We start from the raw sequence: 26,799 nt of genomic DNA on the forward strand, positions 1-26,799 counted from the left end.
TGATATCTCCAGAAGTTTTGCATCTGTGATACTCCTTGGCAAATCAAGCAACTGCTGCAAAACAATTCTTGGACAGAAGCATGACCCAAGGAATCAGAATACAGCCATTTCTCAGCCCACATCATGCCCCTGAGCTCATGCAGTCCTAAGGCTACTGTTACATACTTCCCAGTCTGTTATGGGAGAAATTCTTGAAATAGAGTGGTGACAGTTCCCTGTAAGAAAAGTTAGGTTTTTCAAGATCTTCCTTCTGGTTGTTAGATTTTTGGTATTCACATATTAGATTTGATATTTAAAAGCATATAAGCTGGAGCAAGGAATCTAGTTCACTGGGCGTTTCTGGCAAGCATTACTCTGCACATTTCTGACAAACATCAGGATATCTCTCTTTGTCAACTTGCCATACCCAGTCCACTGTCTACCAGATGAGCAATCCATTTCCAACAAGACATCTGGATAGAATACTAATAAAGGATTTATGTTTATTCACAGGATATAAATACACAAATAACACTGGAAACATTGGATAGCACTCTGAGGTTGTTGTTTTTGTATGCATTTTGAATTTTTGGGCCATAGCAACTGATCAAATGTTGCAAGAACTGCAAGCATTTCATCAGATTCTATCGGGCCAATTCAAGCATGTCAAAGAGACAAACAAACACATCACTAACCATCACTGGCAACCTGGTCTATCAGTTGGCAATCCATTGTATTGTGTTTCAGTTTCAGTGTGATGGATTTAAGTAAGTTAAAGAATGTGGACAATTCATTGGTCTTTAATTGTGGCCATCAGCAAGCCAGTGATTTTTTTTTGTCCCTCTTTCACTAAAATCTATCTTGTTTTCTATAGATATTTACCAATACTGGGTTCAGTGAATCCTGGTAAACCCATGCTGCCAATTTCTACCTCTTCCTTGTCCAACTGTCATCATTATCCAATTATCAGGCAGAATATGAAGTCATCAGCATGTTGGACCTGTGGAAGCTTTACTTTATCAATATCTTATTGACCAGCAGACTCCCAACATGTAATTTTGATGGCTCTAGGCTCTCAGATATTTCTGCATTTCTGAGTCAGACTCAGTCCAAGAGACTGCTGATTAGGATAGCAAGCAACCAGACTCTGGCTTTATAAGGTACCAAGCTCTAAATTATACTTCCATTTAATGACCAGTAGAAATCAGCATGACTCCACAGAAGGAACTATCAACTGCTCTAATTACAGAAATTCTTGCTACATAGTGGGAACTTCCAGATTCTCTGCCCTTGTTGTGTGTGTGGGGGGGGACGACCCTCGTACTTCTTGACTGTTTTTCCTGTGAATTCCCATCATTTGGCTTGATTTCTGGACCAGTTTTCCGTCTGAACTTCTCAAGGTCTTGACTCATGGACTGTTCTTGGAAAATCCAGCTTTCCTGTCTTTAGTTTCTTCACATGAATAGATTTACAACACTGAAACGTTTACCCAGAAATAACTCATATCGTCTATTTTTCCAAGCCTTTGCTCCTTGTTTAATAGTACCCTTTTGTTTCTACCTAAATTTTTGTTGAATGATTCTTGATAGTGGTCCACAAATTCGTAACTGCCTTGCTTTTTCTTTGCAATCTAAGGCTTGCATAGGAGATTAAGGGGGAAGACTGGGAAAATTATGGTTGAATTGAATCAGGGAGATCTTGAGTTAAAAAATAAAAAAACCAATGTGTGAAGCATTATATGTTCGCAGTGGAATCAGGGATTATTCAATGCCTTTCATTTTTTCAGCTGACTATTTTTAACCTCTTTTTTGCATTGTAAACTTATGCTGAAAGATGAATGATAGCTAAGTATGTACATAATTCATGCAAATGTTAACTTTTTTCTCTCATCGTTTTCTCCTCAGGCCTCTCTCATTGTCACAGAAGAACTCCATCTTATTACATTTGAAACAGAAGTTTACCACCAAGGTTTGAAAATTGACCTGGAGGTAAGAACGTGTCATATCACCAGTTCTATTAACTGTAGTTTGACTTCTTTATGGGAAGGCTTATTTATGGCTGGAATGGAAGCTTCTGTATTGTAGTAATAGTTTAGATGACATCTTGGAGTTTTGCCAGGAACAAAATCAAATATAACACAGGAAGCAAGAAGCTTTATTTGAATTATGGTAACATTCACGTAACAGTTTCCAAGAAGACACATAAAAGAGATAATGATGCCCATATAGCAATTTCACTAACAGTGCACAATGGCCATATTTTCTGGGAAAAAATAAAGGACCTGAATAACCTGAAATGGGTTCAAAAATTATTTGTAAACTAACCATTGTAACTTTGCTTCACAAAGGAAGACTCTAAAACAAAACCAAGAAAATGGATAGTGAGATAAGTGGTGCTAAATTTAATAAATAAATAAATAGAATAATTAAATTAAATGAATCTAAAGGACAGCTTTCTAAAATAAAGGACTGCCCTTTATAGTAATGGACGTATAGTCATTGTATGTGATATTTATTTTGCCTTTATGTAGGAAACTATTCCTCTGAAATGAATGGAGCAATCCACTTCCTTAAATGAATATACTGTAGTTCCAATGGTTAGTTTATGCTATAAACTATCAAACTCAAGGCCTGTGGGCTGGATCTGGCCCGCAGGGTGCTTAGATCTAGCTCATGGAAACAGTGAAGGAGTGGCCTGTGGTGCCTCTGCCAGCAAAAATGGAGCTTGGAAGGAGCATGTGCATGGAGCTTGGAAGGAGCTGGCTCCGTTTTCAGCCATGATGGCCTGCAGCTCTCTGCCAGCAAAAACGGGGCTCTGTTTTCGCTGGCGGAGGGCTGCAGGAAGCCATTACAGCTTAAAACGGAGCTCAGGGGCCTGTTTTCTCTGGCAGAACATTCAGGCCACCACAGGTGCCCCCGACACAAGTGACATCAAGCTGGCCACATCCACCCTGGCCATGCCTACCCTGGCTCCCAAGTCAAATACAACCCTGGTGAGACCTTCATTGGAATCCAGTTTGACATCCCTACTATAAATCTTTCTCTGAAATATGAGTCTCCAATCCAGACCAAGGACATTTATGAAAAAGGAGACTAGAAAATCAAAGTGGATCAACACCCTCTTTCAATCTTAGAATTTGCTGTGGTCCATTGAAAGTAGAAATGATTGTTAAACTGCTCTTAGCATATTACCCTTTTAATGTTGATACCACAGCTTGTTTCATTGCAGAGCTGCAAAATGGTCTTGTGAATGTCCTGCTTAGTGAGATGGGAGAACTGAAAAATTAATTATTTAATCTTCTTGTGAAAAATAAGATCCTAAGACTCCAAAAAAAAGATAAGTTTGTGCTCAGGTAACTTGTATTCTTTTCCCTAGACCCATTCACTTCCTGTAGTGGTGATCTCCAACATTTGCCAGATGCCGAATGCATGGGCATCAATTTTGTGGTACAACATGCTGACAAACAATCCCAAGGTATGCTATACTGTGAAGGCATCAGTGCAGAGGAATGGAGAGGGAAGAGGCTGTTTCTCCTGATTTCATGAACCATGAATAATTCCTCTCTTGGCAGAACGTGAACTTTTTCACAAAGCCACCCATTGGCACATGGGATCAAGTTGCTGAGGTGCTTAGCTGGCAGTTCTCCTCAACCACCAAACGAGGACTCAGCATAGAACAGTTGACAACTCTTGCAGAAAAGCTACTTGGTAACAAACTCCCTCCCCCCCCTTGACGTTTATTGACTTCTAAGGTATTGCCACCTTCCCAGGTTGACTAGGGGTTTTGTTAAATTCATAGCAGAATTTTCAATTATAGACTTGGAAAATCATTGGCTGATGATTGAAACCCAGGCCCAGAGTATGTACAGAATGCTACAGTGCTGGCAATCCCCACCCCACCCCGAATTCCTGAAAAACATGTAAAAAAAGAGATTACCTTACTTTTAAAAGTCCCTTTCCTCCAAAGAAATCAAGATGCTATGGAAGGATTTATCTCCCATTGCTAACATCTCAAGTGAGTAGTGACTGGTGTCCAATGTAAACATCTGATCGCATTAAACTATGGTTTATTTGGATTCTTGAATCAATCACAGTTAGCTGAGATCACATAACATTCTAAACTATAACGTCTGGTTTATAAATCACAAAATTTAGATTAACCCAGTATGCTAAGATAGGTGTCTGATATAACCCATGATGAAACATTGTTTGTGTGATATGATGCACATTATACCTATTCTCCCCTCCAACATCCATCTACATTAAGCCAGAGCAAACTAAGTTATATTTCATGTTAGCTGAACATATGAATCCAGTGAACAGCTGCCCAGGAGCTTTCTAGTGACCCTCAATGGCAGACAAGGGGATTAGAATCTGACTCTCCTTTATCATTGCTGAAAATTTAATACTGTAACTATACCATAACGGCTCCATTTAATTTTTATTTGATTTTAATATTTTTGGTCTAATGGTTAAGGCACCAGGCTGAAAAGTAGAAGCCCATGAGTTCAAATCCTTCCTTAACCATAAAAGCTGGCTAGGTACCTCTTCAGTCTCTCCAGTTACTTTCAGTCTAACTCATCTCATAGGATTTTTGTTGGGAAAACAGGAGGATGAAGGTGTATTGGATATTTTTGCCATTTCAAGTTATTTGTAAAAATAATAAGGGATATAAACAAATAATTTTCTTTTCATCCACTCCCATTATTTGTTCTAGGACCTGGTGTCAATTACTCTGGATGCCAAATAACATGGGCCAAATTCTGCAAGGTGAGGGTTTGGAAAGTGAGGCATACGATTGTGAGTCAAACTGTGAGCCAGTTTGCTTAATGGCCTTCTTGATTTACTCTCTGCAGGAGAACATGGCAGGAAAAGGCTTTTCATTCTGGGTTTGGCTGGACAATATAATTGACCTGGTGAAGAAGTACATCTTGGCACTTTGGAATGAAGGGTAAGAGTGACCAGAAAAATCATAATTGTTGACAACATGTCTGTATAGAAAAAGCTGTTCTTGTCACTTATGGGTCCTCAAAGGTGAGAAAGTTCTAAACCAGCCTTCACCAATTTGGTGCTCCTTGTCCCCCTTTCCTCCCAAATTTGAGGACACTTGCATATAGGATCTTGGTCAATTTTAAAAGCACTGCTTTCACAATACAATAAATGGATCCATAAAATAAACTGGCCATATTGACTACAGCAGACAGCTATTTTGTGATAGTTCTTTGGGGTGCATCCAAAATTTCAAATGAGCAAAAAGTTTGGGGAATCACTGTGGCTGCATAATTACAACCAATTCTATGATTTTGTGATTCTTTATAAATAAAACATACCATATTGAAACTATATTTTTTTTCCTTTTCCTCCTCCTGCTCCTCCAGATATATCATGGGCTTCATCAGCAAAGAGAGGGAAAGAGCCATCCTGAGCACAAAACCTCCAGGAACCTTTTTGTTGCGTTTCAGCGAAAGCAGTAAGGAAGGTGGAATCACTTTCACATGGGTGGAGAAGGATATTAGTGGTAAGGAATGCGGTCCTGAAATGATAAAAGTGCCATGCACTAGACTAGATTATGTGCCATTAAGTCATAGTCAACTCTTAGCAATGACACAGATTTTATCTATGATATCTCTGTATCTAGCTCAGTCCTTCGGGTCTTCCAGTAGTGTGACTTATCACCACTGACACTGAGTTCATCCAGCTTGCTGCTGGTCATCGTCCTCTTCCACCTTTCCCGAAAGCAATGAAACCTAAAAATAAGCATTTAATATCCATTCAAGAATTTCAGTTGACTATTACATGGGAATAAGGCCAGAATATATTTATTTCAGAACTAATAAGTACATTTTCTTTTTCAATACATTTATGCCCTATCAAGTATCATCCAGGAAGTGGTGTTCCTGTTATTTGTAAGAAAAAAAAAAAAAGAAAATGCTGGTTTGAAGAAAATGTTCAGCATCTGTCATTTTTATAGGAGTTATGAGTCCTTGTCGACTTTCTGTGTGTTCAAACATAAAATGTGTAAAAATACATATTTTGTATGCAATTTTCTATAATACATGCATTTATAGTTAACTGTCCCTAATATATACATCTTATATCATTTAGGAGTCAATGCCACAACTAGGAATATAATCAGAAATAATATATGCATATTTAACACTTAACAATTGATCCACACATTTAACCATCTTGTTTTAAACCAAAATATAGCAATAATAGGACAAGTATAAGCAATTTGAGTTAATATTCAAAAGTCTTCAGCAGCAAGGTAATTACAACACAACATTACTAAGGAATCTATTGCAGACATAGCATTTTTGTTACTGTATATTAAATTTTAATATCATGGGAAATTACACAATATTTAAAGCAATATTTCATTGCTTTATCATAATTATAATTTCCTTATTCCTAGGTTTTGCGAATAGCTTGTTTTCATCAACTTCTGGTTTTTTAGGCTTTATAGGAATCTACGGAAGGTCTGTCCCATCCTTGCTAAGATTCATTAAATGGAAGGGCAAGGATTAAACCAACAAACATATTACTTCTTCATCAAGACATGCTGATATTTTATTTTTCATAGAAGTTACCATGTGTAATATTTTAATGAATGTTCTGTAACATCAGAAGAATTCATCTGTTCACTAATAGTATAATCAGTGATGACCAATTTCTAATCAGTGTACAAGATTTATTTTTAATTTTGTGGTTTTTTCAAATTACATTTTTATTGCTGTGAGTTTGATTCTCCCTCTTTTCTCCCCATCCTGGGCAACGGGTCTATTGTTCCTTTTTAATCCTCTTTCTACAGGAAAAACACAAATTCAGTCAGTGGAGCCATACACCAAGCAACAACTCAATAATATGTCATTTGCTGAGATTATTATGGGTTACAAGATCATGGATGCCACCAACATCCTGGTTTCCCCGCTTGTTTATTTGTACCCTGATATTCCTAAGGAAGAGGCCTTTGGAAAATACTGCCGTCCTGAGAGCCAGGAGCATCCTGAAGTCACTGACCCAGGTAGTTGTTGACTTTCTATGCTGTTCCTCCCCAGATTACCGTAGGTATGTTGCAGTCCTAAACTCCAAGCACTTCCTTACACCATAAATAATATATAAATTATGTCTACAGGGAAAAGGGGAAAATGCCTCCACAGTGCCTCCTAAAACCCAGTGGGAAAAGAAAAACCTTTGAACTTTCCTAAATGTGCCATTTGGCCTTACCTACTTTGTATTATCATTCCATCAGGTGGCCCAAAGCATTAAATAGGGACCTTGGCTGTTAAAAGGATACTTATATTTGCAAAAAGGAACTGGAAATTGGACCTTGGAGAAAGATTCTTAATGTTGCTGGCATTTTTTGTTTTTGGGTGGAGGGATATCTTCATGAGGAACTATATGCATCTTACATGCAGTATGGTCAGTGCAAACTTTAATGGAATTTAGTGCAATTTACTTTTGATTAAATAGATATAGGATAACTGAAGATGGAGTCTTTAACCTACAAAGCAAGTCATACTCTACTCACTATAGTAAAAATGAACTTAACTCCTGAATTCCATTTTCCTGGCATAGAAGTAGTTTATTGTTGCATTTCAGATGGTCTCAAAGAAGTATTAAACAACCCTGACTTTCTTCGGTTTCCATTTCAAACAAACCAGCCTGTATGTTACTGTGAAGACATCTAGGAGATTTTTTACTCACTACATTTGTTTTCTCTCTAAAAAAAAATTAATTTAGGATTTCTCAACAAAATCTTCATGTTATGTGTAGAACTGAATGCCCTGTCAGCCACTTATACAAACCAGCAAATTTTCCTGCAGAGTGTTTTCTAATTTAATCTGGTGCTGTTGGTGCCTCTTGTTGATTACTTAAAAACAAACACTGGGGGGAAATGAAAAGGCAATTTAAAAATAAGCCTTTAGAATGCTTGTCTGTTTTTGTTACACCCAAAGTTACTTTGCAAGTCCAATCATATGCGAAGGCAAGAATATCTAAATTTAGCTTTTCCGCTAAACAAAGTTTAAATGTACCTACAGGTAAATCAAGGATTATCAATTAAGACAACACAATTTACAGTTCTGGGATAATTCTCTATTTGCTTTCTCCTCATATACCTATCTCCAAATCTTTTTACTGGAACAAACAAAAATGCAATTTGAATAGGAGACCCTTTTTGCATTTTAAGATACACAAACTAAGGGATATTTTTCTCTTGTCCACAAACAGGCGCTGCTCCATATCTGAAGACTAAGTTCATCTGTGTAACCCCGTAAGTCTGGTTTCTTTACTAAAGCTAGGACCCATGGATTCTATCAAGCAATTATTGTTTATATCACTCTCCCCAGTTATTTGTGCTTCAGCCCAACCAAAGATTCTCTAAGGCTGCCCTCACCCACATAGCTAGGCAAGACACTGAGAGCAAATATCACTCCTTACTAGCACTGATGATGTTACCTAGTTAGGATAATGAAATATCTGCAAGAAAACAAGTAACTCAGAGAGCACCAAGGACCCCTCATTTCAACTCTGAGCTACAAATATTCTCCTTTATTGGTATTTGTGCTTCAATTATAAATGGTTTTTATCCCAAAATAGATAATATATAGATAAAAAGTACAGGTGGCCCTCAACTTATGACTGTAATTGAGCCCAACATTTCCATTGTTGGACAAGACAGGTGGTGTGACTTTTTCCCCATTTTACAGCTTTTCTTACCACAGTTGTTAAGTGAATTTGGCTTCCCCATTGACTTTGTTTGTCAAGAAAGTTGCAATAGGTGGCCATATGACCCAGGACATTGCAACCATCATAAATATGATTCAGTTGCCCAACATCCGAATTTTGATTCTGTGACTATGGAGATGCTGCAACAGTCATAAGTGGGAAAAATATGTGTCACTTTTTTCAATGCCCTTCTAACTTCAAAGTGCCGCTAAATGAATGGTTGTAAATTAAGGACTACCTGTAGCAAAAGGAAGAGTTGGTGTTAATTGTAGTCTCCTAGCAACATTCCTTGCTTCTGCTATACAGATTAGAGATGTAATTGCTTCTGCTGCACAGAAACCTCTTAATTAAGCTGTATGCAACTTGCCTCTATATAAAGCCATTTTTGTAGACTTTTCCCCCAATTGTGTTTCCAAAATCCAATAGCACTCAGCTAAATTACAACAATCCATTTAAAACTTTTGATAAACACAAAATAAAACAAAATAATTGCAACAGAGAAGGAAAAACATTTTTGTGTGTATGATTCAATTAGTGGTGACTCCAAAATTCTCTTCTTGCCTCTGTTGTAATGAATGAAAAGGAATAAGCCTCATTTGAGTCCAGTTTGATTCTTGGTGAATTCATAGACCTCCGGAATATAATATGCCAACTGATTACTGCTGCCAGGATATTTTTCAGCTTCCTAAAGCCCTGGGAGGTTTATCCTCACTATTCTATTAATGATTTTTTCCAGTCTATTTCAGAGGAATCTAGTATTTGCATGAATATCTCTGGAAGAGCCATGCCTGACCACAGCTTCTAACTTTTGTGTCTTTTTGCTAACGTCTCTTCTCCCCACCACCCATCCCACCTTTTCAGAACAACTTGCAGTAGCACTATTGAGCTACCCATGTCTCCCCGCACACTTGAATCCCTGATCCATTTTGGCAGTAATGGTGAAGGAGCTGATGGAAATGCCAGCGGGCAATTTGGTGAGTGTGTGGCTTATAGTTCAACTGTCTGTGGTGGAAGGATAGGAGGGTCACTTTGTTCCTGCTGCTGCTTTTGTAGTTAGGCAGTTGTGCAGAGCAGCCTGGTATCTTCTTAATCATCCAGCTATCATTTAAACCAGAAGGAGGCAGCATTGTGTTTTCCAGATTTTTGACCCTTGGGCTTAAATGCTGCACACTCCTTTATTATGTACTTAGTTGCTACTGTATTTCACTCAACAAACCATGATTGTTGACAGGGTTTTCCAACCAGTTTTGCAAACCAGAATTTAATCTCAGTTTAATCTCAAAGGACTGTTTAAATGTAGTTTGTCCATTCACAGAAAATGAGTAAATAAATGTATAAAATAAAAGATCTCCACTTGCCCAAACATAAACATAACACTTGTTTATCATTTCCCAAACCATAGGAAAGCTACATAATGCTTAAGGTGGGGGTTAAATGGAAGTACCTTAATTGATTAAAATTGCTTAATTTTGATCAAATGTTTGGGTCAAGTGACAAAGGGAAATGCCCGTTAATAAAGAGTTGAATTGGCAAAAGGGCAGACTAAGGGTAAAAGCAAGAACAAAAGGTAGCTATATTACATGAGGAAATGTCAGGAATAGATATATTCTGGAGTTTTAAGTTTCCATATTCAAGGATGAATGAGCAAGACAGAAGATAAAATGAAATTTGTGGGACAGAAATACCAATGAAATTTTAATGAAATAATGAAAGAACAGCAGCTCATAGCCCTCACAGATGTTTAATATTGAAAGATGAGAAACTCCAAAAAGAGAATGAAGAAAGATATGGGTGCTGGCAGAACACTTTACAAGAATAAAAATTAGTGACAGGTTGGCCAGAATAAAACTAATAAAATGCAACTTCATTTAACAAGGCAGTGGAAACAGCTCTAGAATGCAACATCTGGTAGACTACATTTCATTTGGCCTTTAAAAACAAAATCTGCTGAGTGTGTATATAGTTGCAATGTGAAATTGGATTGCATTCCTCTCCTTCTGTATCTCTTGCAGAGTCCTTGCAGGTATTCGACATGGAGATGACTGCTGAATGTGCCAATTCACCCATGTGATCACCTTTTGTAAACAGCTGACCATTTTTGGCTTCCTGGCATCAAACATTTACTCCCTTTACAGCATCATGAAGCTCAGCAGGAGACATTTGATTGAGAGTCCTCCTTCAAAGTACACCACTGCTGGAGCTTCTTGCCTCATCTCAAGACAGTTGGAGGGAAGAAATTCTGTTTAACTTTAGCTGTTCTTTCCCACTGCAAAATTTTCCATTATGTATGCTGGTTTATTAATGTAAGGAGTGAAGATTTTGTTCTAGTGTTTAACTAGACCAAGTGTTCCTCTTCAGCAGTGCTTTTTGGTCTTCTGCGCATTTTTATTGCATGGCACAAAAAGCTGTTTCTGTAATGCTACCCTCTTAAGTGTTCTGTCCAGAAATAAAGCAGTTGAAATTGACAGGCAGGAGTCTGTTCAAGTAGCCTAGGGGGAGGAACGGGCACTAGAAAAGGACACTTTTTAGAAATGAGTGTGTGCATTTGTTTCTTTTCCAAAGCAATGAATTTTGGTTCCCTGTTTTTGAGCCCTTCATACCTTAATAGAATAGTTCTGCAAGATAAGGGCTAGAAAAATAGCCAATAGTATGGTTACTTGGCATCTTGAGCTTTGATGCTCCCACTAAAGACTTTAGAACATTCCAACTACACAGACTGCTAATACTCAAGATTGCAGCATAAACCCCAGTGGAAACAGTATTTGAACCCCAGTCATTCGACTGAAAAGTCAGTTCTCCTTCCACTTCCTTTCACCCAAACTTTTGATCATGGAAAAATGTTTTACTGTCTACAGATTAAGGCATTAGATTGAGATAATGGGGCAAAGGTGAACTGATAGTTCAGTGTAAAAATTTGTTGTCAGCATGTAGTTTATTACTTTTATGATTATTTATTGCACTTTTATTTACTTTGCCCTAAAATGACCTAGGACAGCATTCATCCTTACAAAGAAAGGGTGGGTTTTCCTTCGAGAAAAATTAAGAAGTGAATCCTGCTGCTGAATAGTGACTGTCCCATAATGATCCAAATTTTATGGCTGAATGGAATTTAAATCTGGTCTACACGACAGATGTCCAGTGTTAGCCTTTGAGCACTATTTCAAATACTATATTAGTAACCGACAACAACTATTTAAAGTAGTTAAAAGAGATGGTTATCGGTATTTTTTCTCTCCCTCCATAAGCTATATTGTTTAAAACTATCCCTTTAAAACATTTTAACATTTGAACTGTTCGTTACCCATTCATTTCTGTCAGCATTATTGGTCTTCTCCTTGTGGCCCCCTTCTCATATGGCTTTTTAAATTTAGCCCCAGATGGAGCCAATGTTATTCAGTTGCTGCTTGGCTATTATAGTTTCTCCATTGTAGGAATTGGAGGCTTCTAATGCTGAAGAGACCCACTCTAACCTCACTGTGGTTCAGTGGAGTTGAAAAGTGGCGATACAAGAATATGATGAAAGAAGTTTGTTTCCAGTCAATAGAACATCCACTTGAAAACTGATGCTTTCCAGATGTGCTGGGCTTCAACTTTGTGATTCAAGGTGGTGAAGTTCAACTGATCTGGAGAGAATTAATTTAAGGAAGACTGATTCAGAGGCACTGATTTGCAACATTCATACAGAAAATTGAATCATTGTTTGCTTTGCTCGTGGTTTGCTGAATAAGCTACTGTGCCTGTGAAAGCCAAATCCAAATATAGTTAATATAGTGTTTGAACTCAGCCACTTGCTAGATAAAGAGATAGACGATTTTCTAGTCAAAAACTGTACTCTTCACCTGCAGATGGTTAGGGAATTTGCAGCTGTGTTATAACCACAGTCTGGATAATGAGAATTGTAATCCTACCTAGGCTTCTTCTCCACTTTGCAGCCACAACAGTCTTTTAGGAAGAGAATAATGATCTCCAATCATGCTAAACTAGAATTGTTTCAGTGCTAAGCTGCTATTGTCTTTCCTAATCAAGTTATTTTTTTGCACCATTATTTCCCTTCTCAAATTGTTCAGTGTTTCCTTTTTCTTTCTTTCTTGCTGTATCAAGTTGCTCTCGAAGAACATAGCCATTTTTAATTTCTTTGTATATTTTATTGCTGGTCCTACAAGCTTCAGCTTTCTCATAAATAAATTCTGCTACTTTATTTCTCTGTTGGAGTCAATATTTTGTCCATTGATAAATGGCTTATGACTAAAGAAAATCAAATAATTGGTATGCACAATAATGAAATTGGCCAAGAGAAGAGAAGAAACTTTATATAGTCAAATGACAGCCAAGAATAAAGATATTTTTTCTATTGGAACCAAACTTATAACAACTTTTGGATGTTATGCTATTAAACACTACCAGAATGAAATAAAGCCACAAATATATCTGATTTGAAGTGCCACTTTTTAAGGCTTTTTAAACTGGAATATGTGTAGACTTGGTAACTAAAATATGAGGAATAAGGCAATCAAATCCTATCCAGAAATATTGAAAGAATAAATTATGTCTAGTTTGGGGAAGGATAGGTTAGAGATGATATGATAGGTTTTTTTAAATAGGTGATTAGACATGTCTTGTTCTCTTACTTCAGATGGAATCAGGAAAGAAAAAGTTATGAAATTACACATTGTGCTGAGCCATGTTTAATTTAACCATATTTTTAACGAGCCACAATGGCTGGTTCACAGATAGCATCGCAAAAATGAAGACTTTTCCATAAGCATTTCTGATTTTTTTTAAGATTAAGGGTAGGTGTGAAGTTTGATTCAACAACAGAATGAAAACAAATAAAAGATTATTGTCTTCCTCTTCCCTTTTTTATGGCAAGCAAGCAGGCATGTAAATAAGCAAGTCTCTTCCATCATTTAACAGAGCTATTTATGGATGGTCTCATAATATCACTGATCCTCTGTAGTAGAAATGGCAGAAGGAAATGCTGCCTGAGTTAAAGCTTCTACTAGACGTTGAAGGGCCAAGTTATGATTCTGATTTAAATTATATACACACACACACATGTACATATACATACATACATACATATATATGGTATTCAGCTTTGTTCGGGTATTTTCCCACGTCATTATAGTTGTGCTTTTAAAGTTGTAGCAACGTTTCGGCAGAATCACATCTGCCATCATCAGGCTTCTGTATTGTGTTCGTCTGTGAGTCAGGCTGTTACAGTTGTCTGACTCACAGACGAACACAATACAGAAGCCTAGAGAGGTGGGATTCAAATTTTTTAACCAGTTCTGTGGGCATGGCTTAGTTGGTGGGCGTGGCTTGGTGGTCATGTGACTGGCTGGGTGTGGCCAACTCAATATCACATCGAGGCACGCATCTCCTCGCCTCGCCTCTCATGACTGGGGATGCTGCAACAGTCGTAAGTGTGAAAAATGGTCATAAGTCACTTTTTTCAGTGCCATTGTAACTTTGAATGGTCACTCCACACAAGCAAAGTACCAGCAAAGGAGGGAAAAAAAACTCCAGAGAAGTTCCTGAGACAGGAAGTCTAGTCCTGCCAAGAATGTAATAAGGGCTAACGGAGAGGCAGTTTCTGTAAGGAACACCAGAATGTGTCAACTTTAGTGGCTTAGCAAGGCCAATGGCTGAACTGGAAGCAGGTTGTGGATGCTGAAACTTATAGTTTAATTAACCCAAAAAGTATTGGTATTGGGGGAGGTTTCTTCTGTGGATCTTGCTCTAGACTAAGGTGAAAACAGTTTTAATTTAAAAGATCTTTGCATATGTTGATGCTGGGTTTTGTGAACTTTGTGAAAGATCATGAGTCAGGTCAATTAAATTCCATTGAGTTGCTTTCAGTTTAACATGTATGTTTAATGGAGTAAACACCAACCATAATTTATAAACATTCCATAAAACAAGTATTTTCGGAAGTTTTCCATCCCACTGAGCACATTTATTATAACCATATGCCATTTGCTGAAATTTTTTTTACAGAAGGGGTGTCTAACTTAAGGCATGCAGACCAGGTCTGGCCCATGGGGTGCTTAGATCTGGCTCACAGGGCCACCCTGGAAACAGCAAAGGACCAGCCCATGGTGCCTCTATCAGCGAAAACAGGCTCAGGAGGGTTGCAGGAGGCCATTGCAGCTGAAAACTGAGCTCGGGAGCCCGTTTTCACTGGCAGAGCGCTTGGACCACCACAGGCACCCTTGACATGATTGACACAAGCTGGCCATGCCCATCCCGGTCCTCCAAGGTCAAATAACCCTGATGCAGCCCTCAATGAAATTGAGTTTGACATCCCTGTTCTGCAGTAAGGGAGATGGTGGCGAATGTTCTGGAATGAGGGCATGAGTCAGAGAAACCAAGGAGGAATATTTTGTACTTAAAGCCAAAAACTACCCCTGGTGCTTTTATTTTTTTTTTCTGGCAGAGATTCTGTAACTAAACAGCTGGACAGCCAGAAATAGCACATACTGTGAGCCTTAGTGTAGCAATGTAGTTATGGAATGCTTTATCTAAGTTGACTATATTAGAAGCCCAACACACTCACTTTACTGACATATGAGTAAAGTGGACAGTTGAAAACAGTATAGCTGCACATGGAAGCTTATAATTTGAATTCTAGACACATAAGAACAAATGAATTGTTGATAAAGTGAGATTTCCCTCAAGTGGAATACAACTTATGATTTCACTAGCACAGCCACATCATTTTCTTGGCCACCATAATGAAGTAATTAGTGCTTTTTCTTGTGTGTTTTTTCTTTTAACTTCATTATGGTATTCAATGTTAAAATTCTTTGCTAGTCTCCCTTCCAGATAATAATCTAACCCTATATAATTATTAACACGAGTCAAGATTGGCAAGTTGGTTATTTCTTGCTTTAAAAGGATAAAATTTGAGGCCAAGTACCTGTTCCTAGTTTTGGGAAATATTGGCATTTTAACAGGTCTTTCTGCCCTCAAATGGAATTGCTAACATTGCAACATTTAAAACTGAGTCAATATATTTTTTAAAAAAACAAAAAAAAACACCAAGATTTAGCAACTAATTCTGAAAAAGTGTGATTTTATGGGAGAGAAAAAGAATTAAATTTTAAAAATGGATTTAAGTAGGCCATGGCTTTCAATAAAATATAACGGAGAGATGTCCTAAGAACTCAGAAGAGAATCACTTCACCTTTACTCCATTTTGGCTCAAGTTAGCGGAGTCAGCAAATATGCAAGCATGAAGATGCAATCTGGCTGGAACAAGTTTTGGTCCTTGCTATAATCACAATCCACATAAGGGTGACTTGGTAACCTAGCATTTGAATTAAAATAAACTAAAATAAATTCTTGTTCCAAAGCAGAGAGCGCCTGATTTGGGTCAGTACAAGGACAAAAGATATAAAGCTTGTCTAATCTGCCCAGATATTTTATTTTTAAATGCCTGTAAAATCACTTATTTTAATTGGAAAAGGAGTGAGATAGATTGATCTTGATAGATCCTGATAGATAGATCTTGATAGATCCTGTTTCTGAAAAGGCCAGAGCTAGAAAGGGGTTTGTTCCTTTTTGACCTCAATGAACGAGATACATATGTGCAGGAGGAACTGGTCATTTACAGAGTACCATCCAGAGCTCTTGAACTTTGCTCAGTTATGGTGAAATCTGGAATGGCAGTGCATTTTTAATTTTTAAAAATTTAAAAGTGCTGATCTATAAATTTACAATGAACTAGTCTGTATGAATCAGATGAAATTTCACATGCAAATTGAGGCACATGTGAATGCAGCCATCTATGCCTGTTCTAGATATAGGCACCCAAATCCACCACCTCAAACTGTCTACTGTCTTCACAATACTTTAGACCTCGGCCACTGGGCTAAATTCAGAAGAAATTGCATGCCTCTTTATTTGCGAAGAATATTGTAAATGAGCTGAATCCTTAGTTTTGCTGTCATTTTATCAAAGAAAATATGATCAATTTGAATTAAGGTAAAGATTTGTTGGCTATATGTGGCTCCAATACTAATATTTATTCTTAGATGACATTTACGAATCTTTCACTTTGGTCTCTATCCAACTGAGCCTTAAAAATCTCATTAACCAAGAAGATACATAGATGAGCACTTAGTCATCTTTTTCTCCGTATTATTCATTATTCTTAAAGAAAAGTACAAATTGTGAAACAGTAACTATCTGCTAATATAGAAATTAGGCATCTATATTCCCTCTTCCCAATTTATATAATTTACTTGTTCATTGGTCTTGCATTATAAGATGTTGGGTTTTATATACAATTAAATAACATTGAACATTAAAACTGCAGTCTGTAAATGGCACACAGGAATTACCAAAAATAAAAAAACTCCCAACAAAGTAAACATTAATACAGTCTTGCTCATTGACTGTCCTATAACACAAAGTGAAATATTTAAAAATAACCCACCTCTAGATGAAATGGACAGCACACAGATCTAATAAATATTTAACAGGTCTTTCCGTCCTCAAATGCAATTGCTAACATTACAACATTCAAAATTCTGCCAATATAACTTTAAAAACAAACAAACTGATATTTAGCAATGCTGAAAAAGTGTGATTTTTTTTTTATGGGAGAGAGAAAAAGAATTAAACTAAAAAGTGGATTTAAGAAGGCCATGGCTTACAATAAAATATATTGGAGAAATGTTGTAAGAATTGGAGAAATCAGAAGATAATCCCTTCATCTCTACTTTATAAATAAATAAATAAATAAACTGAACATGACAGCACAGAGAAGACTTCCTATGCAGAGAAGCCTCTCTGAGTGTGAAAGAAGTAACTCCCAGCGATTCAGCCCTCTGCAAGATGGAGTCAGTCCCTTGGTTAAGTAGCTCGCTCATTCCAAGTAAAAATCCAAACTTGGATTTCAGGGCAAACTTGTTTCTACCAGCCCTCAGGAACCAGCTTGGCTTACAACTTCCCTACCAGTTTCCCTCGCTGACTTTCTGGGGAAGCTAGGAGGAAAGATTGCAAATGGCGATCACATGTTTGCAGGGCACTGCATCAGCCATAACTTTGGGCACAGCTGGAGTATCCAAACTCTTCCCCAAACCTTTTGCATCACGTTCCACCTCTCCGCAATACATCAGAAATCTATGTGGTGGAGGGAGGGGGGGGAAGGAGGCTTGAGAGGAGGAAAGAAGGCTTAAGGGGGAAATGGAGACAGAGGCTTGGGGAGAGGAGTGAAGGCAATAGGGACAATAGAAGAGGTTTCTGTGAGGCAAGCCTGAGGGAGAGAAGGGGATAGGAAAAGGCAGACTTCTGTGGGGCAAGCCTGAGGGAGAGAAGGAGGAGGCTTCTGTGGGGCTTCTGTGGGGCAAGCCTGGGTAAAAGAATGAGATAGCACAGGAGAGGGACAATAGAAGAGGTTTCTGTGGGGCAACCCTGAGGGAAAGAAGGGGTTTCTGTGGGGAAGCAGAGGAATCCACGAAGGAGCAGAAGTGGTGGAAGGAGAGCCAGCAGGCAATTCAAGAGAGAGAGAGACAGAGAGAGAGAGAGAGACAGAGACAGAGAAAGAGAGAGAGAGAGAGGGGGGGGACCAGCCACATGAATACTGTTGTGAACTAAAGAAATGTGATTAATAAAGATTCATTTACATAGCAGGATCGTAATCCTGCACTTCCTATTGGCCCATATAATGACAAGTTATGATTGGTTCATTCCGAGCAATCTGACTGGCTGTTGGCGGGCCGAGTCCTATTGGACGAGGTTCAAACCCAATAACATCATCCATTGGTCATCCGGATAGCAGTTCACTCTATAAAAGGGCGGCCGCTATCTGGGGTTTTTTGTCTCTGTTAACATGCTATAAATAAAGAGCTGAAGTTCAAGGTTGACAGTCTGGTTCATTAAACCCATGCCTCAAACTTAACACTGGTGACGAGGATGGGATACGGAGACAAAAGAGCTGGCTAAACCATACAGAGCTCCAACCGAAGCACGTGGCTGAGAGCGCACCTACATCGACAGGATGTCAGGCGGCGCTATACCACCCGCTCTTTTTGACCCAGAAAAAGAAGACTGGGAGTCGTATATGGATCGCTTCCAGATGTTCTTGGAAACCAACAATTTAGAGGATGTTCCCACCAGCAAGAAAAGAGCAGTGTTTCTGGCTCACTGCGGACCTGCCGTATTCCGGGTGGCTAAAGCACTTGCAAAACCGGCTGAAGTAAAAGAAATGGATTGGGACACCCTCGCACCTCTCCTGCGGGCTCATTATGCATCCGCTGCATCAACACTGGCCCGAAGACACGAATATTACCAGAGGGAACAACAGAAAAGCCAGAGCTGCATTGTTCTGGGATTAGATGCACCACACGGGTGCAGAAGGCCTATGGAGAAAGACAACGTCAGTTTTCCAAAGGCCGTCACCTATGCTACTGCAGCAGAAGAAACCAGGAAGTCGGCTGCTCGAAGGTGCCGCAACCATGCACCGCTTCGTCAACTCGCCCATGACACTTCACCTGGTTTAGAGAAGTTCCCAGCATCAACCCATCACAAGAATCGTAAGCCGGAGAGTAATGAAGAAGAAGTCATCAGGATTCTGGACAATCAAAGTCCACGAACTCTAAGGACTCCGCACAAATGGAAATTCCGCTACGCACTCTGCCAAAGTTGTGGAGCCAACCATAAGAGAAGCAACTGCAAATTCCGCTACGCACTCTGCCACGCCTGTGGGAAGAGAGGCCACATTGCACGGGGCCTGCAGAAGCAAGAGAGAGTCCAACCCGAACCGAAGGGAGAGCAACCTCCGACAACCCGCAAGAAACGTTCTTGTAAATCGGCATCGCTTGGGTAACCAAGAGAACAACCACTCCTACAGAAACAGGGCACCGGCTCTTCAAGCAAAACGGGAAGAGGCACACCAAACGACAACCATCGGCCACGCCGCTACTAGACGCACAGAAAATCCAAGTGAGAGTCACCATAGAAAACCAACCTTGCCAAATGGAAGTCAATTCGGGGTCGTCCCTCTCGATGGTTTCCTGGAAGACCCTCAAACAACTCATCCCTGCCATCCGTCGTCAGGATCTCAGCACCCAGAAGGTCGTCCTCAGGGATTACCAGGGGAACACGATTCCAGTCGCCGGCTTGACTCAAGTCCGAGTAACCTTCAAAAATCGTAGTGCAGCACTTCCATTGACTGTTGTCGATGGTAACCGGCCCAGCTTGCTAGGCCTACAATGGTTCGCCCCACTAGGGATTGAATTAGCCGGCATTCACCATGCCGAGAGCGACGATTGGGAAAAAGGCATCGTCCAAGAATTCCAGGACATGTTTTCGGACAACTTAGGCAAGTACAAGGGGACCCCTATATCATTTAGCCTCAATCCAGAAATAGCCCCTATCCGCCTTAAGCCTCGTCGGGTGCCATTCGCCTTAAACCCAAGATCAACGAGCAACTTGATAAGTTAATAGCCCAAGGGGTGTTGGAACCCATTGACCATGCCCGTTGGGAAACCCCAGTCGTAACCCCCATCAAACCAGATGGGTCGATCAGAATTTGTGGAGACTACCGCGCCACCCTGAACCATGCACTCCAACAGAGCGCTTATCCGGTGCCGGTGGTTCAACATCTTCTCCACTCCCTGGGCGGCGGGAAGATCTTCACAAAGTTAGACTTAGCGCAAGCGTATCAACAACTACCCGTTGATATGGAAACCGCAGAGGCCCAGACTATCGTTACACACCGAGGTGCCTTTAAATGCAACAGACTCCAGTTCGGAGTGAGTGTAGCCCCCGGGATATTTCAGAGTCTAATGGAGAGACTTTTGCAAGGCATAAAAGGGGTTGTGCCGTATTTTGATGACGTTTTAATTGCTGCCCCTAATAAAGAAGAGCTCGAATGGCATCTCAAACTAGTTCTGCATAGATTCAAAGACGCCGGCCTCAAGGTGAAAAAAAATAAGTGTGTACTGAGCGGGTGGAGTTTCTTGGGTATCTCCTCGATAAACAAGGGATTCACCCCACCGAGACCAAACTCAAAGCAATTAAAAATGCCCCAAGACCTAAAAGTAAGGCTGATCTCCAGGCCTTCTTGGGACTCATTAATTTTTACAACATCTTCTTGCCTCACAAGGCAACAGTAGCCGAACCCTTACATCGACTTTTCGACAAGAAAGCTATTTGGGTTTGGGGTCACAAAGAAGAGCGCTCTTTCAGAAAGGTGAAGGACTTATTAACCTCCGATGCTGTGTTAATGCAGTACAACGAGACTTTGCCGTTAAATATTACGTCCGACGCGCCACCGTTTGGGGTTCGAGCCATTTTGAGCCACGTGTTACCAAACGGGAATGAGGCTCCGATTGCGCACTTTTCCCGCACGTTATCAAAGGCTGAACGAAACTATAGCCAACTTGACAAAGAGGCTCTTGCTATTGTATCGGCCGTGAAGCGGTTTCACGAATATGTTTACGGGTGGCCCTTTACTCTAGTTACAGACCACAAGCCTTTACTTGGCATTTTAGCAGGGGATAAACCAACGCCGCATATATTGTCGCCTAGAATGACTCGCTGGTCAGAATTCCTAGCAGCCTACAATGACATACTGCAGCATCGCCCGGGAAAGCCATTCCCCACGCTGACGCTTTGAGCCGTTCCCACTTCCGGAAACCGTCAGTGACCCAGCTCCGACCCTCACTACGCTGCAAATCGAAACCCTCAACTCGCCGCCACTAACGGCAAGGGATATCGCCACCGACACAAAACAGGACGCTATTCTCGCAAGAGTTCTCGGTTGGGTCGAATGCGGGTGGCCAGTCGAAGAAACCCCCGCCACTTTTGCACCGCTCAAACACCGCAAACGGAACTATTTTCCCAGAAGGGCTGCATCCTATGGGGAGATAGAGTCGTCGTGCCAGAGAGACTACAGCGACTCGTGTTGCAAACCCTGCACGAAGGACATCCGGCATCGTCCGCATGAAGGCTCTCGCCGAAGTTACGCTGCGTGGTGGCCAGGCATCGATAAACAAATTGAAGCCTGGGTAACCACGTGCAGAAACTGCCAAGAAGCCAGCAACGCCCCACCGAGAGCGATTCCCACCGAATGGGAAACTCCTCGAGCCCGTGGTCCCGCATCCACATTGATTTCGCGGGACCCACTAAAGGACCCACTTTTCTCCTAACCGTGGATGCTTACTCCAACTGGCTCGAAATCCACAAGATGAAAAGCACGACTACTGACTCCGTTATTAAAAACTAGATAGATTATTTGCAACACACGGTTTCCCGGACGTTCTAGTTTCCGACAACGGACCCCAGTTTACTGCCCTCACCTTCGAACAATACTTGGCGGACCAGGGTATCCGCCATGCCTTGACTTCGCCGGCTCACCCTGCGGCAAATGGTAGAGCAGAACGGATGGTCCAATTTGTTAAAAAGACACTACAAAAAATGGATCCGGGGACATCGACGCTAGATTGAACAAAATACTCTTACTACAACACATTACCCCCACAGTGTTACCAACAAGACCCCAGCTGAACTTTTAATGGGGCGGAAGCTTTGCTCCCACCTCGACCGATTACACCCGGCTTATTCGCCAGAGAAACCTTGTGGATCCAGCGGAACGCATCGCCAATTCAAGGTAGGCGACTTGGTCTACGCCAAAAACCTTTCCGGCGAACCGTTGTGGGTCCCAGCCACCGTAGTCTACCTCACTGGCCCTAGATCTTACCGCCTTAAGACGACAGACGGCAAGATATGGAACGCCACATAGATCAACTTCGATCTCGCTACAACCAAATATCCGTGACCCCCGGACTTCCAAACTCAGAGGGGAGGGGAATACCGAGGGGGACGAAGACCGTATAGACGACGACGTAATCGAGTACAGATGGCCACTAAACCAAGTGTTCGCGCCACCTGAAGAAGGTCCGGAATCGGGGGCATCCTCCCCGCAGAGGAACATCGTAGTGGAAACATGCCCGCCCGATCCAGGAATGGACTTAAGGGATCCTGATAGTGTCGTGGAATCAACCCCGTGCGAAAACGAGCCTTGTGTTCCACCGGAACCGAACTTTAAACAAAAACCGGTGGAACAGCGGAAATCAAATAGGCAGGTAAAACGACCTGCATACCTGCGTGATTACGTCACCACGGCCGTCAAACGGAACCCAGAGGGGAGGGGTGCTGTGAACTAAAGAAATGTGATTAATAAAGATTCATTTACATAGCAGGATCGTAATCCTGCACTTCCTATTGGCCCATATAATGGCAAGTTATGATTGGTTCATTCCGAGCAATCTGACTGGCTGTTGGCGGGCCAAGTCCTATTGGACGAGGTTCAAACCCAATAACATCATCCATTGGTCATCCGGATAGCAGTTCACTCTATAAAAGGGCGGCCGCTATCCGGGGTTTTTTGTCTCTGTTAACATGCTGTAAATAAAGAGCTGAAGTTCAAGGTTGACAGTCTGGTCTCCGTTCATTAAACCCATGCCTCAAACTTAACAAATACCATTTCATTATGCCTGCTGAGAGGAGACTGACCACCACACTAAATGACCCAGGCCAGTAGAGGTGCCTGTGTGAAGGACCAGTGTGGACCAAGAGGGCCAGGGAAAGTCGGATTCCAATGGCCCTTTCAGGGGTAGCACTACAAGTGAGGGCTCATCCGGAATTTCCTTCTGGCCTTTCTCAACAGGGGTGGGGGGGTAAAGCATCCATGGACATGAGCCAAGTGAGCAAAATGGAGTCCAATGCCATCACTAAGTGGTGTGAAAACCAGAACTGAGAGATAGAGACAAGTTTAGCAATTGATATCCCTGGGGATGCTTGGTCAGAACAGCAAATTCTACAGTCGGTGAACACCTGTGTCCCATATCAGAGGATATGCATTGTAGATATGAAGAACACTTCTCTTCTCACTTTTATGTGCTGTTGGAGTGGAATATAAGGATTCCTAAGTGCTTTGGGGTTTAAAATCTTCAATTAACCAAAGACACCAATGCAAGGGTGATACATCCAACCCCAAGTCCATACCTTCAGCAAAGACATTGAGCCCCCAAGATTTTATTTTATTTATTTATTTATTTATTTATTTATTTGTCAAAAGCTTACAATATAACAGAAACAAGAATAAACATAAGTTTAAATACAAGATATAGGAACTAATAATTGGGGACAATAGGACAGGGACGGTAGGCGCGATTGTGCTCTTATGCATGCCCCTTACAGACCTCTCAAGAATCGGGTGAGGTTAATAGAGATTAATTTGAGGGTAAAGGAATGGGGGTTTGAGCAGATGACAACAGAATCAGGTAGTGAGTTCCAGACATCGACCACTCTGTTGCTGAAATCATACTTCCTGCAATCGAGTTTGGAATGGTTTACATTTAGTTTACATCTATTGTGTGCTCTTGTGTTGTTGTTGTTGTTAAAGCTGAAATATTCATTAAATGGTAAGATGTTGTAACATATGATTTTATGTACTATGCTTAAGTCTAATCTTAGTCGGCACAGTTGATTGTCTAAGCCTAGAATAGTTGATTGTCTAAGCCTAGAATCTCAAGTCTGGTGTTGTAGGGTATTCTGTTGTGAACAGAGGAATGTAGTACTCTTCTGGTAAAATACTTCTGGACTCGCTCAATTGTATTTATGTCAGATATACAGTGCAGATTCCAGACAGCAGAGCTGAATTCAAGTATTGGTCTAGCAAAGGTTTTGAATGCCCTAGTTAGCAGAACAGTATTATCAGAGGAGAAGCTTCATAAAATTAAATTTACAACTCTTAAGGCCTTTTTGGCAATACTGTTGCTTTGGTACTTAGAACTCCAAGGTCCTTGACAAAGTGAGAGTCATCAACAAAGTCATATCTGCCTAGCTTGTATTTGGTATATAGATTTTTTTTCTTACCAATATGTAGGACAGAGCATTTGTTGGTAGATATTTGGAGTTGCCAATTGTTAGACCATTCAAACACATAATCAAGATGTTTTTGAAGGACGGTAGCATTGACAATGGTGTTAAATAGTTTTACATCATCAGCAAAGAGGACGCAGTTGCTAATAAGGTGATCACAAAGGCCATTTATATAGAGTGTAAAGAGTGTGGGTCTTAGAACACTCCCTTGTGAGACACCGCTGATAACTGGTGCAGGGTTTGATAAGGCGTTTCCTATTTTTACTATTTGTTGCTTGTTTGACAGGAAGGCAGTAATCCACTTGTGAAGGGATCCAGAAATGCCATAAGAATTTAATTTTAATAGTAGCTTGTCATGTACCACTGAGTCAAATGCTTTGCAGAAGTCAATGTAAATTACATCTATTGCTTTACCCTGGTCAAGAAGTGTTTGTTTTTGCAGTGTAAAAGTTGCAAATTGAAGGACAATTTTTTTCTGAAACCAAATTGTTTATTGTAGAGTAAGTTGTTTGACTCTAGGGGAAGGTAATGCATTGATTAATAATTGATTCCATAACTTTGCACGTGACACAACACAATGAGATTGGTCTGTAGTTTTCAACCAAGTAGGGGTCAACTTTTTTGAAAATAGGGATGACCGTTGCTAAAGACCATAGGTTTGGTAAGGAGCTGGTTCTGAATGATAACTCATATATTATGCTTAGTGGTTCTGCTATGGTAGTGGAGAACTTTTTTAAGAAGAATGCACATAAGCCATCAGGGCCAATAGATGAGGATGATTTAAGGTGGTTGTTGCATTTTCTATGTTATCTTCAGTAAAGTCAATTTGTAAATCATTGTAGTTGGTTGTTGTATGGTTAAGAAATGTGAGGCATGAACCATTACTGTTAAGCCATTACTGTTAACAAAGATTGAACTGAAGAAAGTGTTGAAGAGGTTGGCTTTAACAGCTTCATTGCTATAGTCTTTCCCATTAGAACTTTTTAGGGATGGGATGGTTTTTGAATCTTTAAGTTTGGTGTTTACAAAGTTATAGAAGGCACGGGTGGATTTTGTGTATAGAATATTTTCCTCTTGCTTGCAGTGCTAATAAGTGCATTCTGCCTTTATCTGTTGGCATAAGGTGTTCTATCAGTTTTTAAAGTTAGCTACGTATTTAGTTTTGTTTTTACACCATAAGGATTTTTATTTTAGATTGAAGTTTTCTTATTATTTTGGGTAAATTGTTTTTTTTTTTTTTTGTTTATGGGGGTTACCAATGGAACATATAGTTTAATGACTCTTTCAAGCAAGAAGGCATTATAAAGTTACAACCAGAGAACAGAATGTGCCAATCAAGAGATGATAAGTCAGCAGCTATGAGTTCATAATTGGCTTTTTTTAAATTGTATTTTGGAGATCCATCATTATAATCCTCTTTGAGAGGGTGTAAATTTAGACAAAAATCAATCATGCTATGGTCACTGTTTGAAAATGGTTCCTTTATTTGTAGGCCATAAATTGAGTTTGAGTTGTTGCAGAAGATGAGATCGAGGCAGTTGTTTAGTCTGGTATTGTTGTATACTAATTGATCCAGTCCCAGTGTGGTAACGGCATTGGATGAATGGGTTCAGATGTACATTCATTTAGTGTCCAATGTATAAGGGGTAAGTTGAGGTCACCAAGAAAAATAAGAGGGTGTGGGCAAGAGGCAGCCCATGTCAGTAGTGAAGTTAGCTTGTTTGCATGAATTATATCATAGTCAGGGGCTTGACAGCAAAGTAAGAAGCGGATTGAGGTGTTTAAGGACAGTTCACAGATGATGGTCTCAGGAAGAGCAAGCTCTTGTATAATTTAAATCTTTTTTAGATTTAGAGACTTTTTATAGAATATAGCAACTCTACCACTTCTATGGATTTCGCGATCAGACCGATAAACTTGATATTCTCTTACAGTGGAAATGGAGTCTGGGAAAGATGCATTCAACCACGTCTCACAGACAAATATAATGTCGAACGAGGCTGTGCTTAGAAGGATGAGGAATTCATGCATTTTATTTGCAAGGCTTCTTGCATTGAATAGTTTGCATTTAAGATATGAAGTAGTGGGTCTGGAGGAAGTAAGGGGCATGCATCCCTTAATGTTGGATGTTTGGGTGATGGTTATTGTGATGTGGGTTGTGGCTCTTGCTTTTGATACAATCTGCACAGTA

The 26,799-nt window shown here is 40.1% G+C and overlaps 1 protein-coding gene across 4 annotated transcripts in view; it reads left to right on the plus strand.

Annotated features, from left to right (window-relative positions):
* Window positions 1–12,906, plus strand: part of STAT3 (signal transducer and activator of transcription 3) — a 62,184-nt gene extending 49,278 nt beyond the window's left edge. For 3 of the 4 annotated variants that reach the window (XM_026669850.2, XM_026669851.2, XM_087945513.1), the window contains 10 exons: window positions 1,884–1,967; window positions 3,355–3,453; window positions 3,551–3,686; window positions 4,696–4,748; window positions 4,835–4,929; window positions 5,357–5,496; window positions 6,790–7,005; window positions 8,211–8,253; window positions 9,570–9,682; window positions 10,721–12,906. In XM_026669850.2, the coding sequence (XP_026525635.1) occupies window positions 1,884–1,967; window positions 3,355–3,453; window positions 3,551–3,686; window positions 4,696–4,748; window positions 4,835–4,929; window positions 5,357–5,496; window positions 6,790–7,005; window positions 8,211–8,253; window positions 9,570–9,682; window positions 10,721–10,779 (1,038 nt within the window). In that variant the 3' untranslated portion in view covers window positions 10,780–12,906. The remainder of the gene's footprint in view (window positions 1–1,883; window positions 1,968–3,354; window positions 3,454–3,550; window positions 3,687–4,695; window positions 4,749–4,834; window positions 4,930–5,356; window positions 5,497–6,789; window positions 7,006–8,210; window positions 8,254–9,569; window positions 9,683–10,720) is intronic. The other variant, XM_087945514.1, reaches the window with a different exon arrangement.
* Window positions 12,907–26,799: the final 13,893 nt, after the last annotated feature.

The sequence above is a fragment of the Notechis scutatus genome, chromosome Z (genome assembly GCF_049901735.1).
Source record: "Notechis scutatus isolate UNSWTSFEM ecotype Mainland chromosome Z, rNotScu1.2, whole genome shotgun sequence".
Taxonomy (NCBI): Eukaryota; Metazoa; Chordata; class Lepidosauria; order Squamata; family Elapidae; genus Notechis; species Notechis scutatus.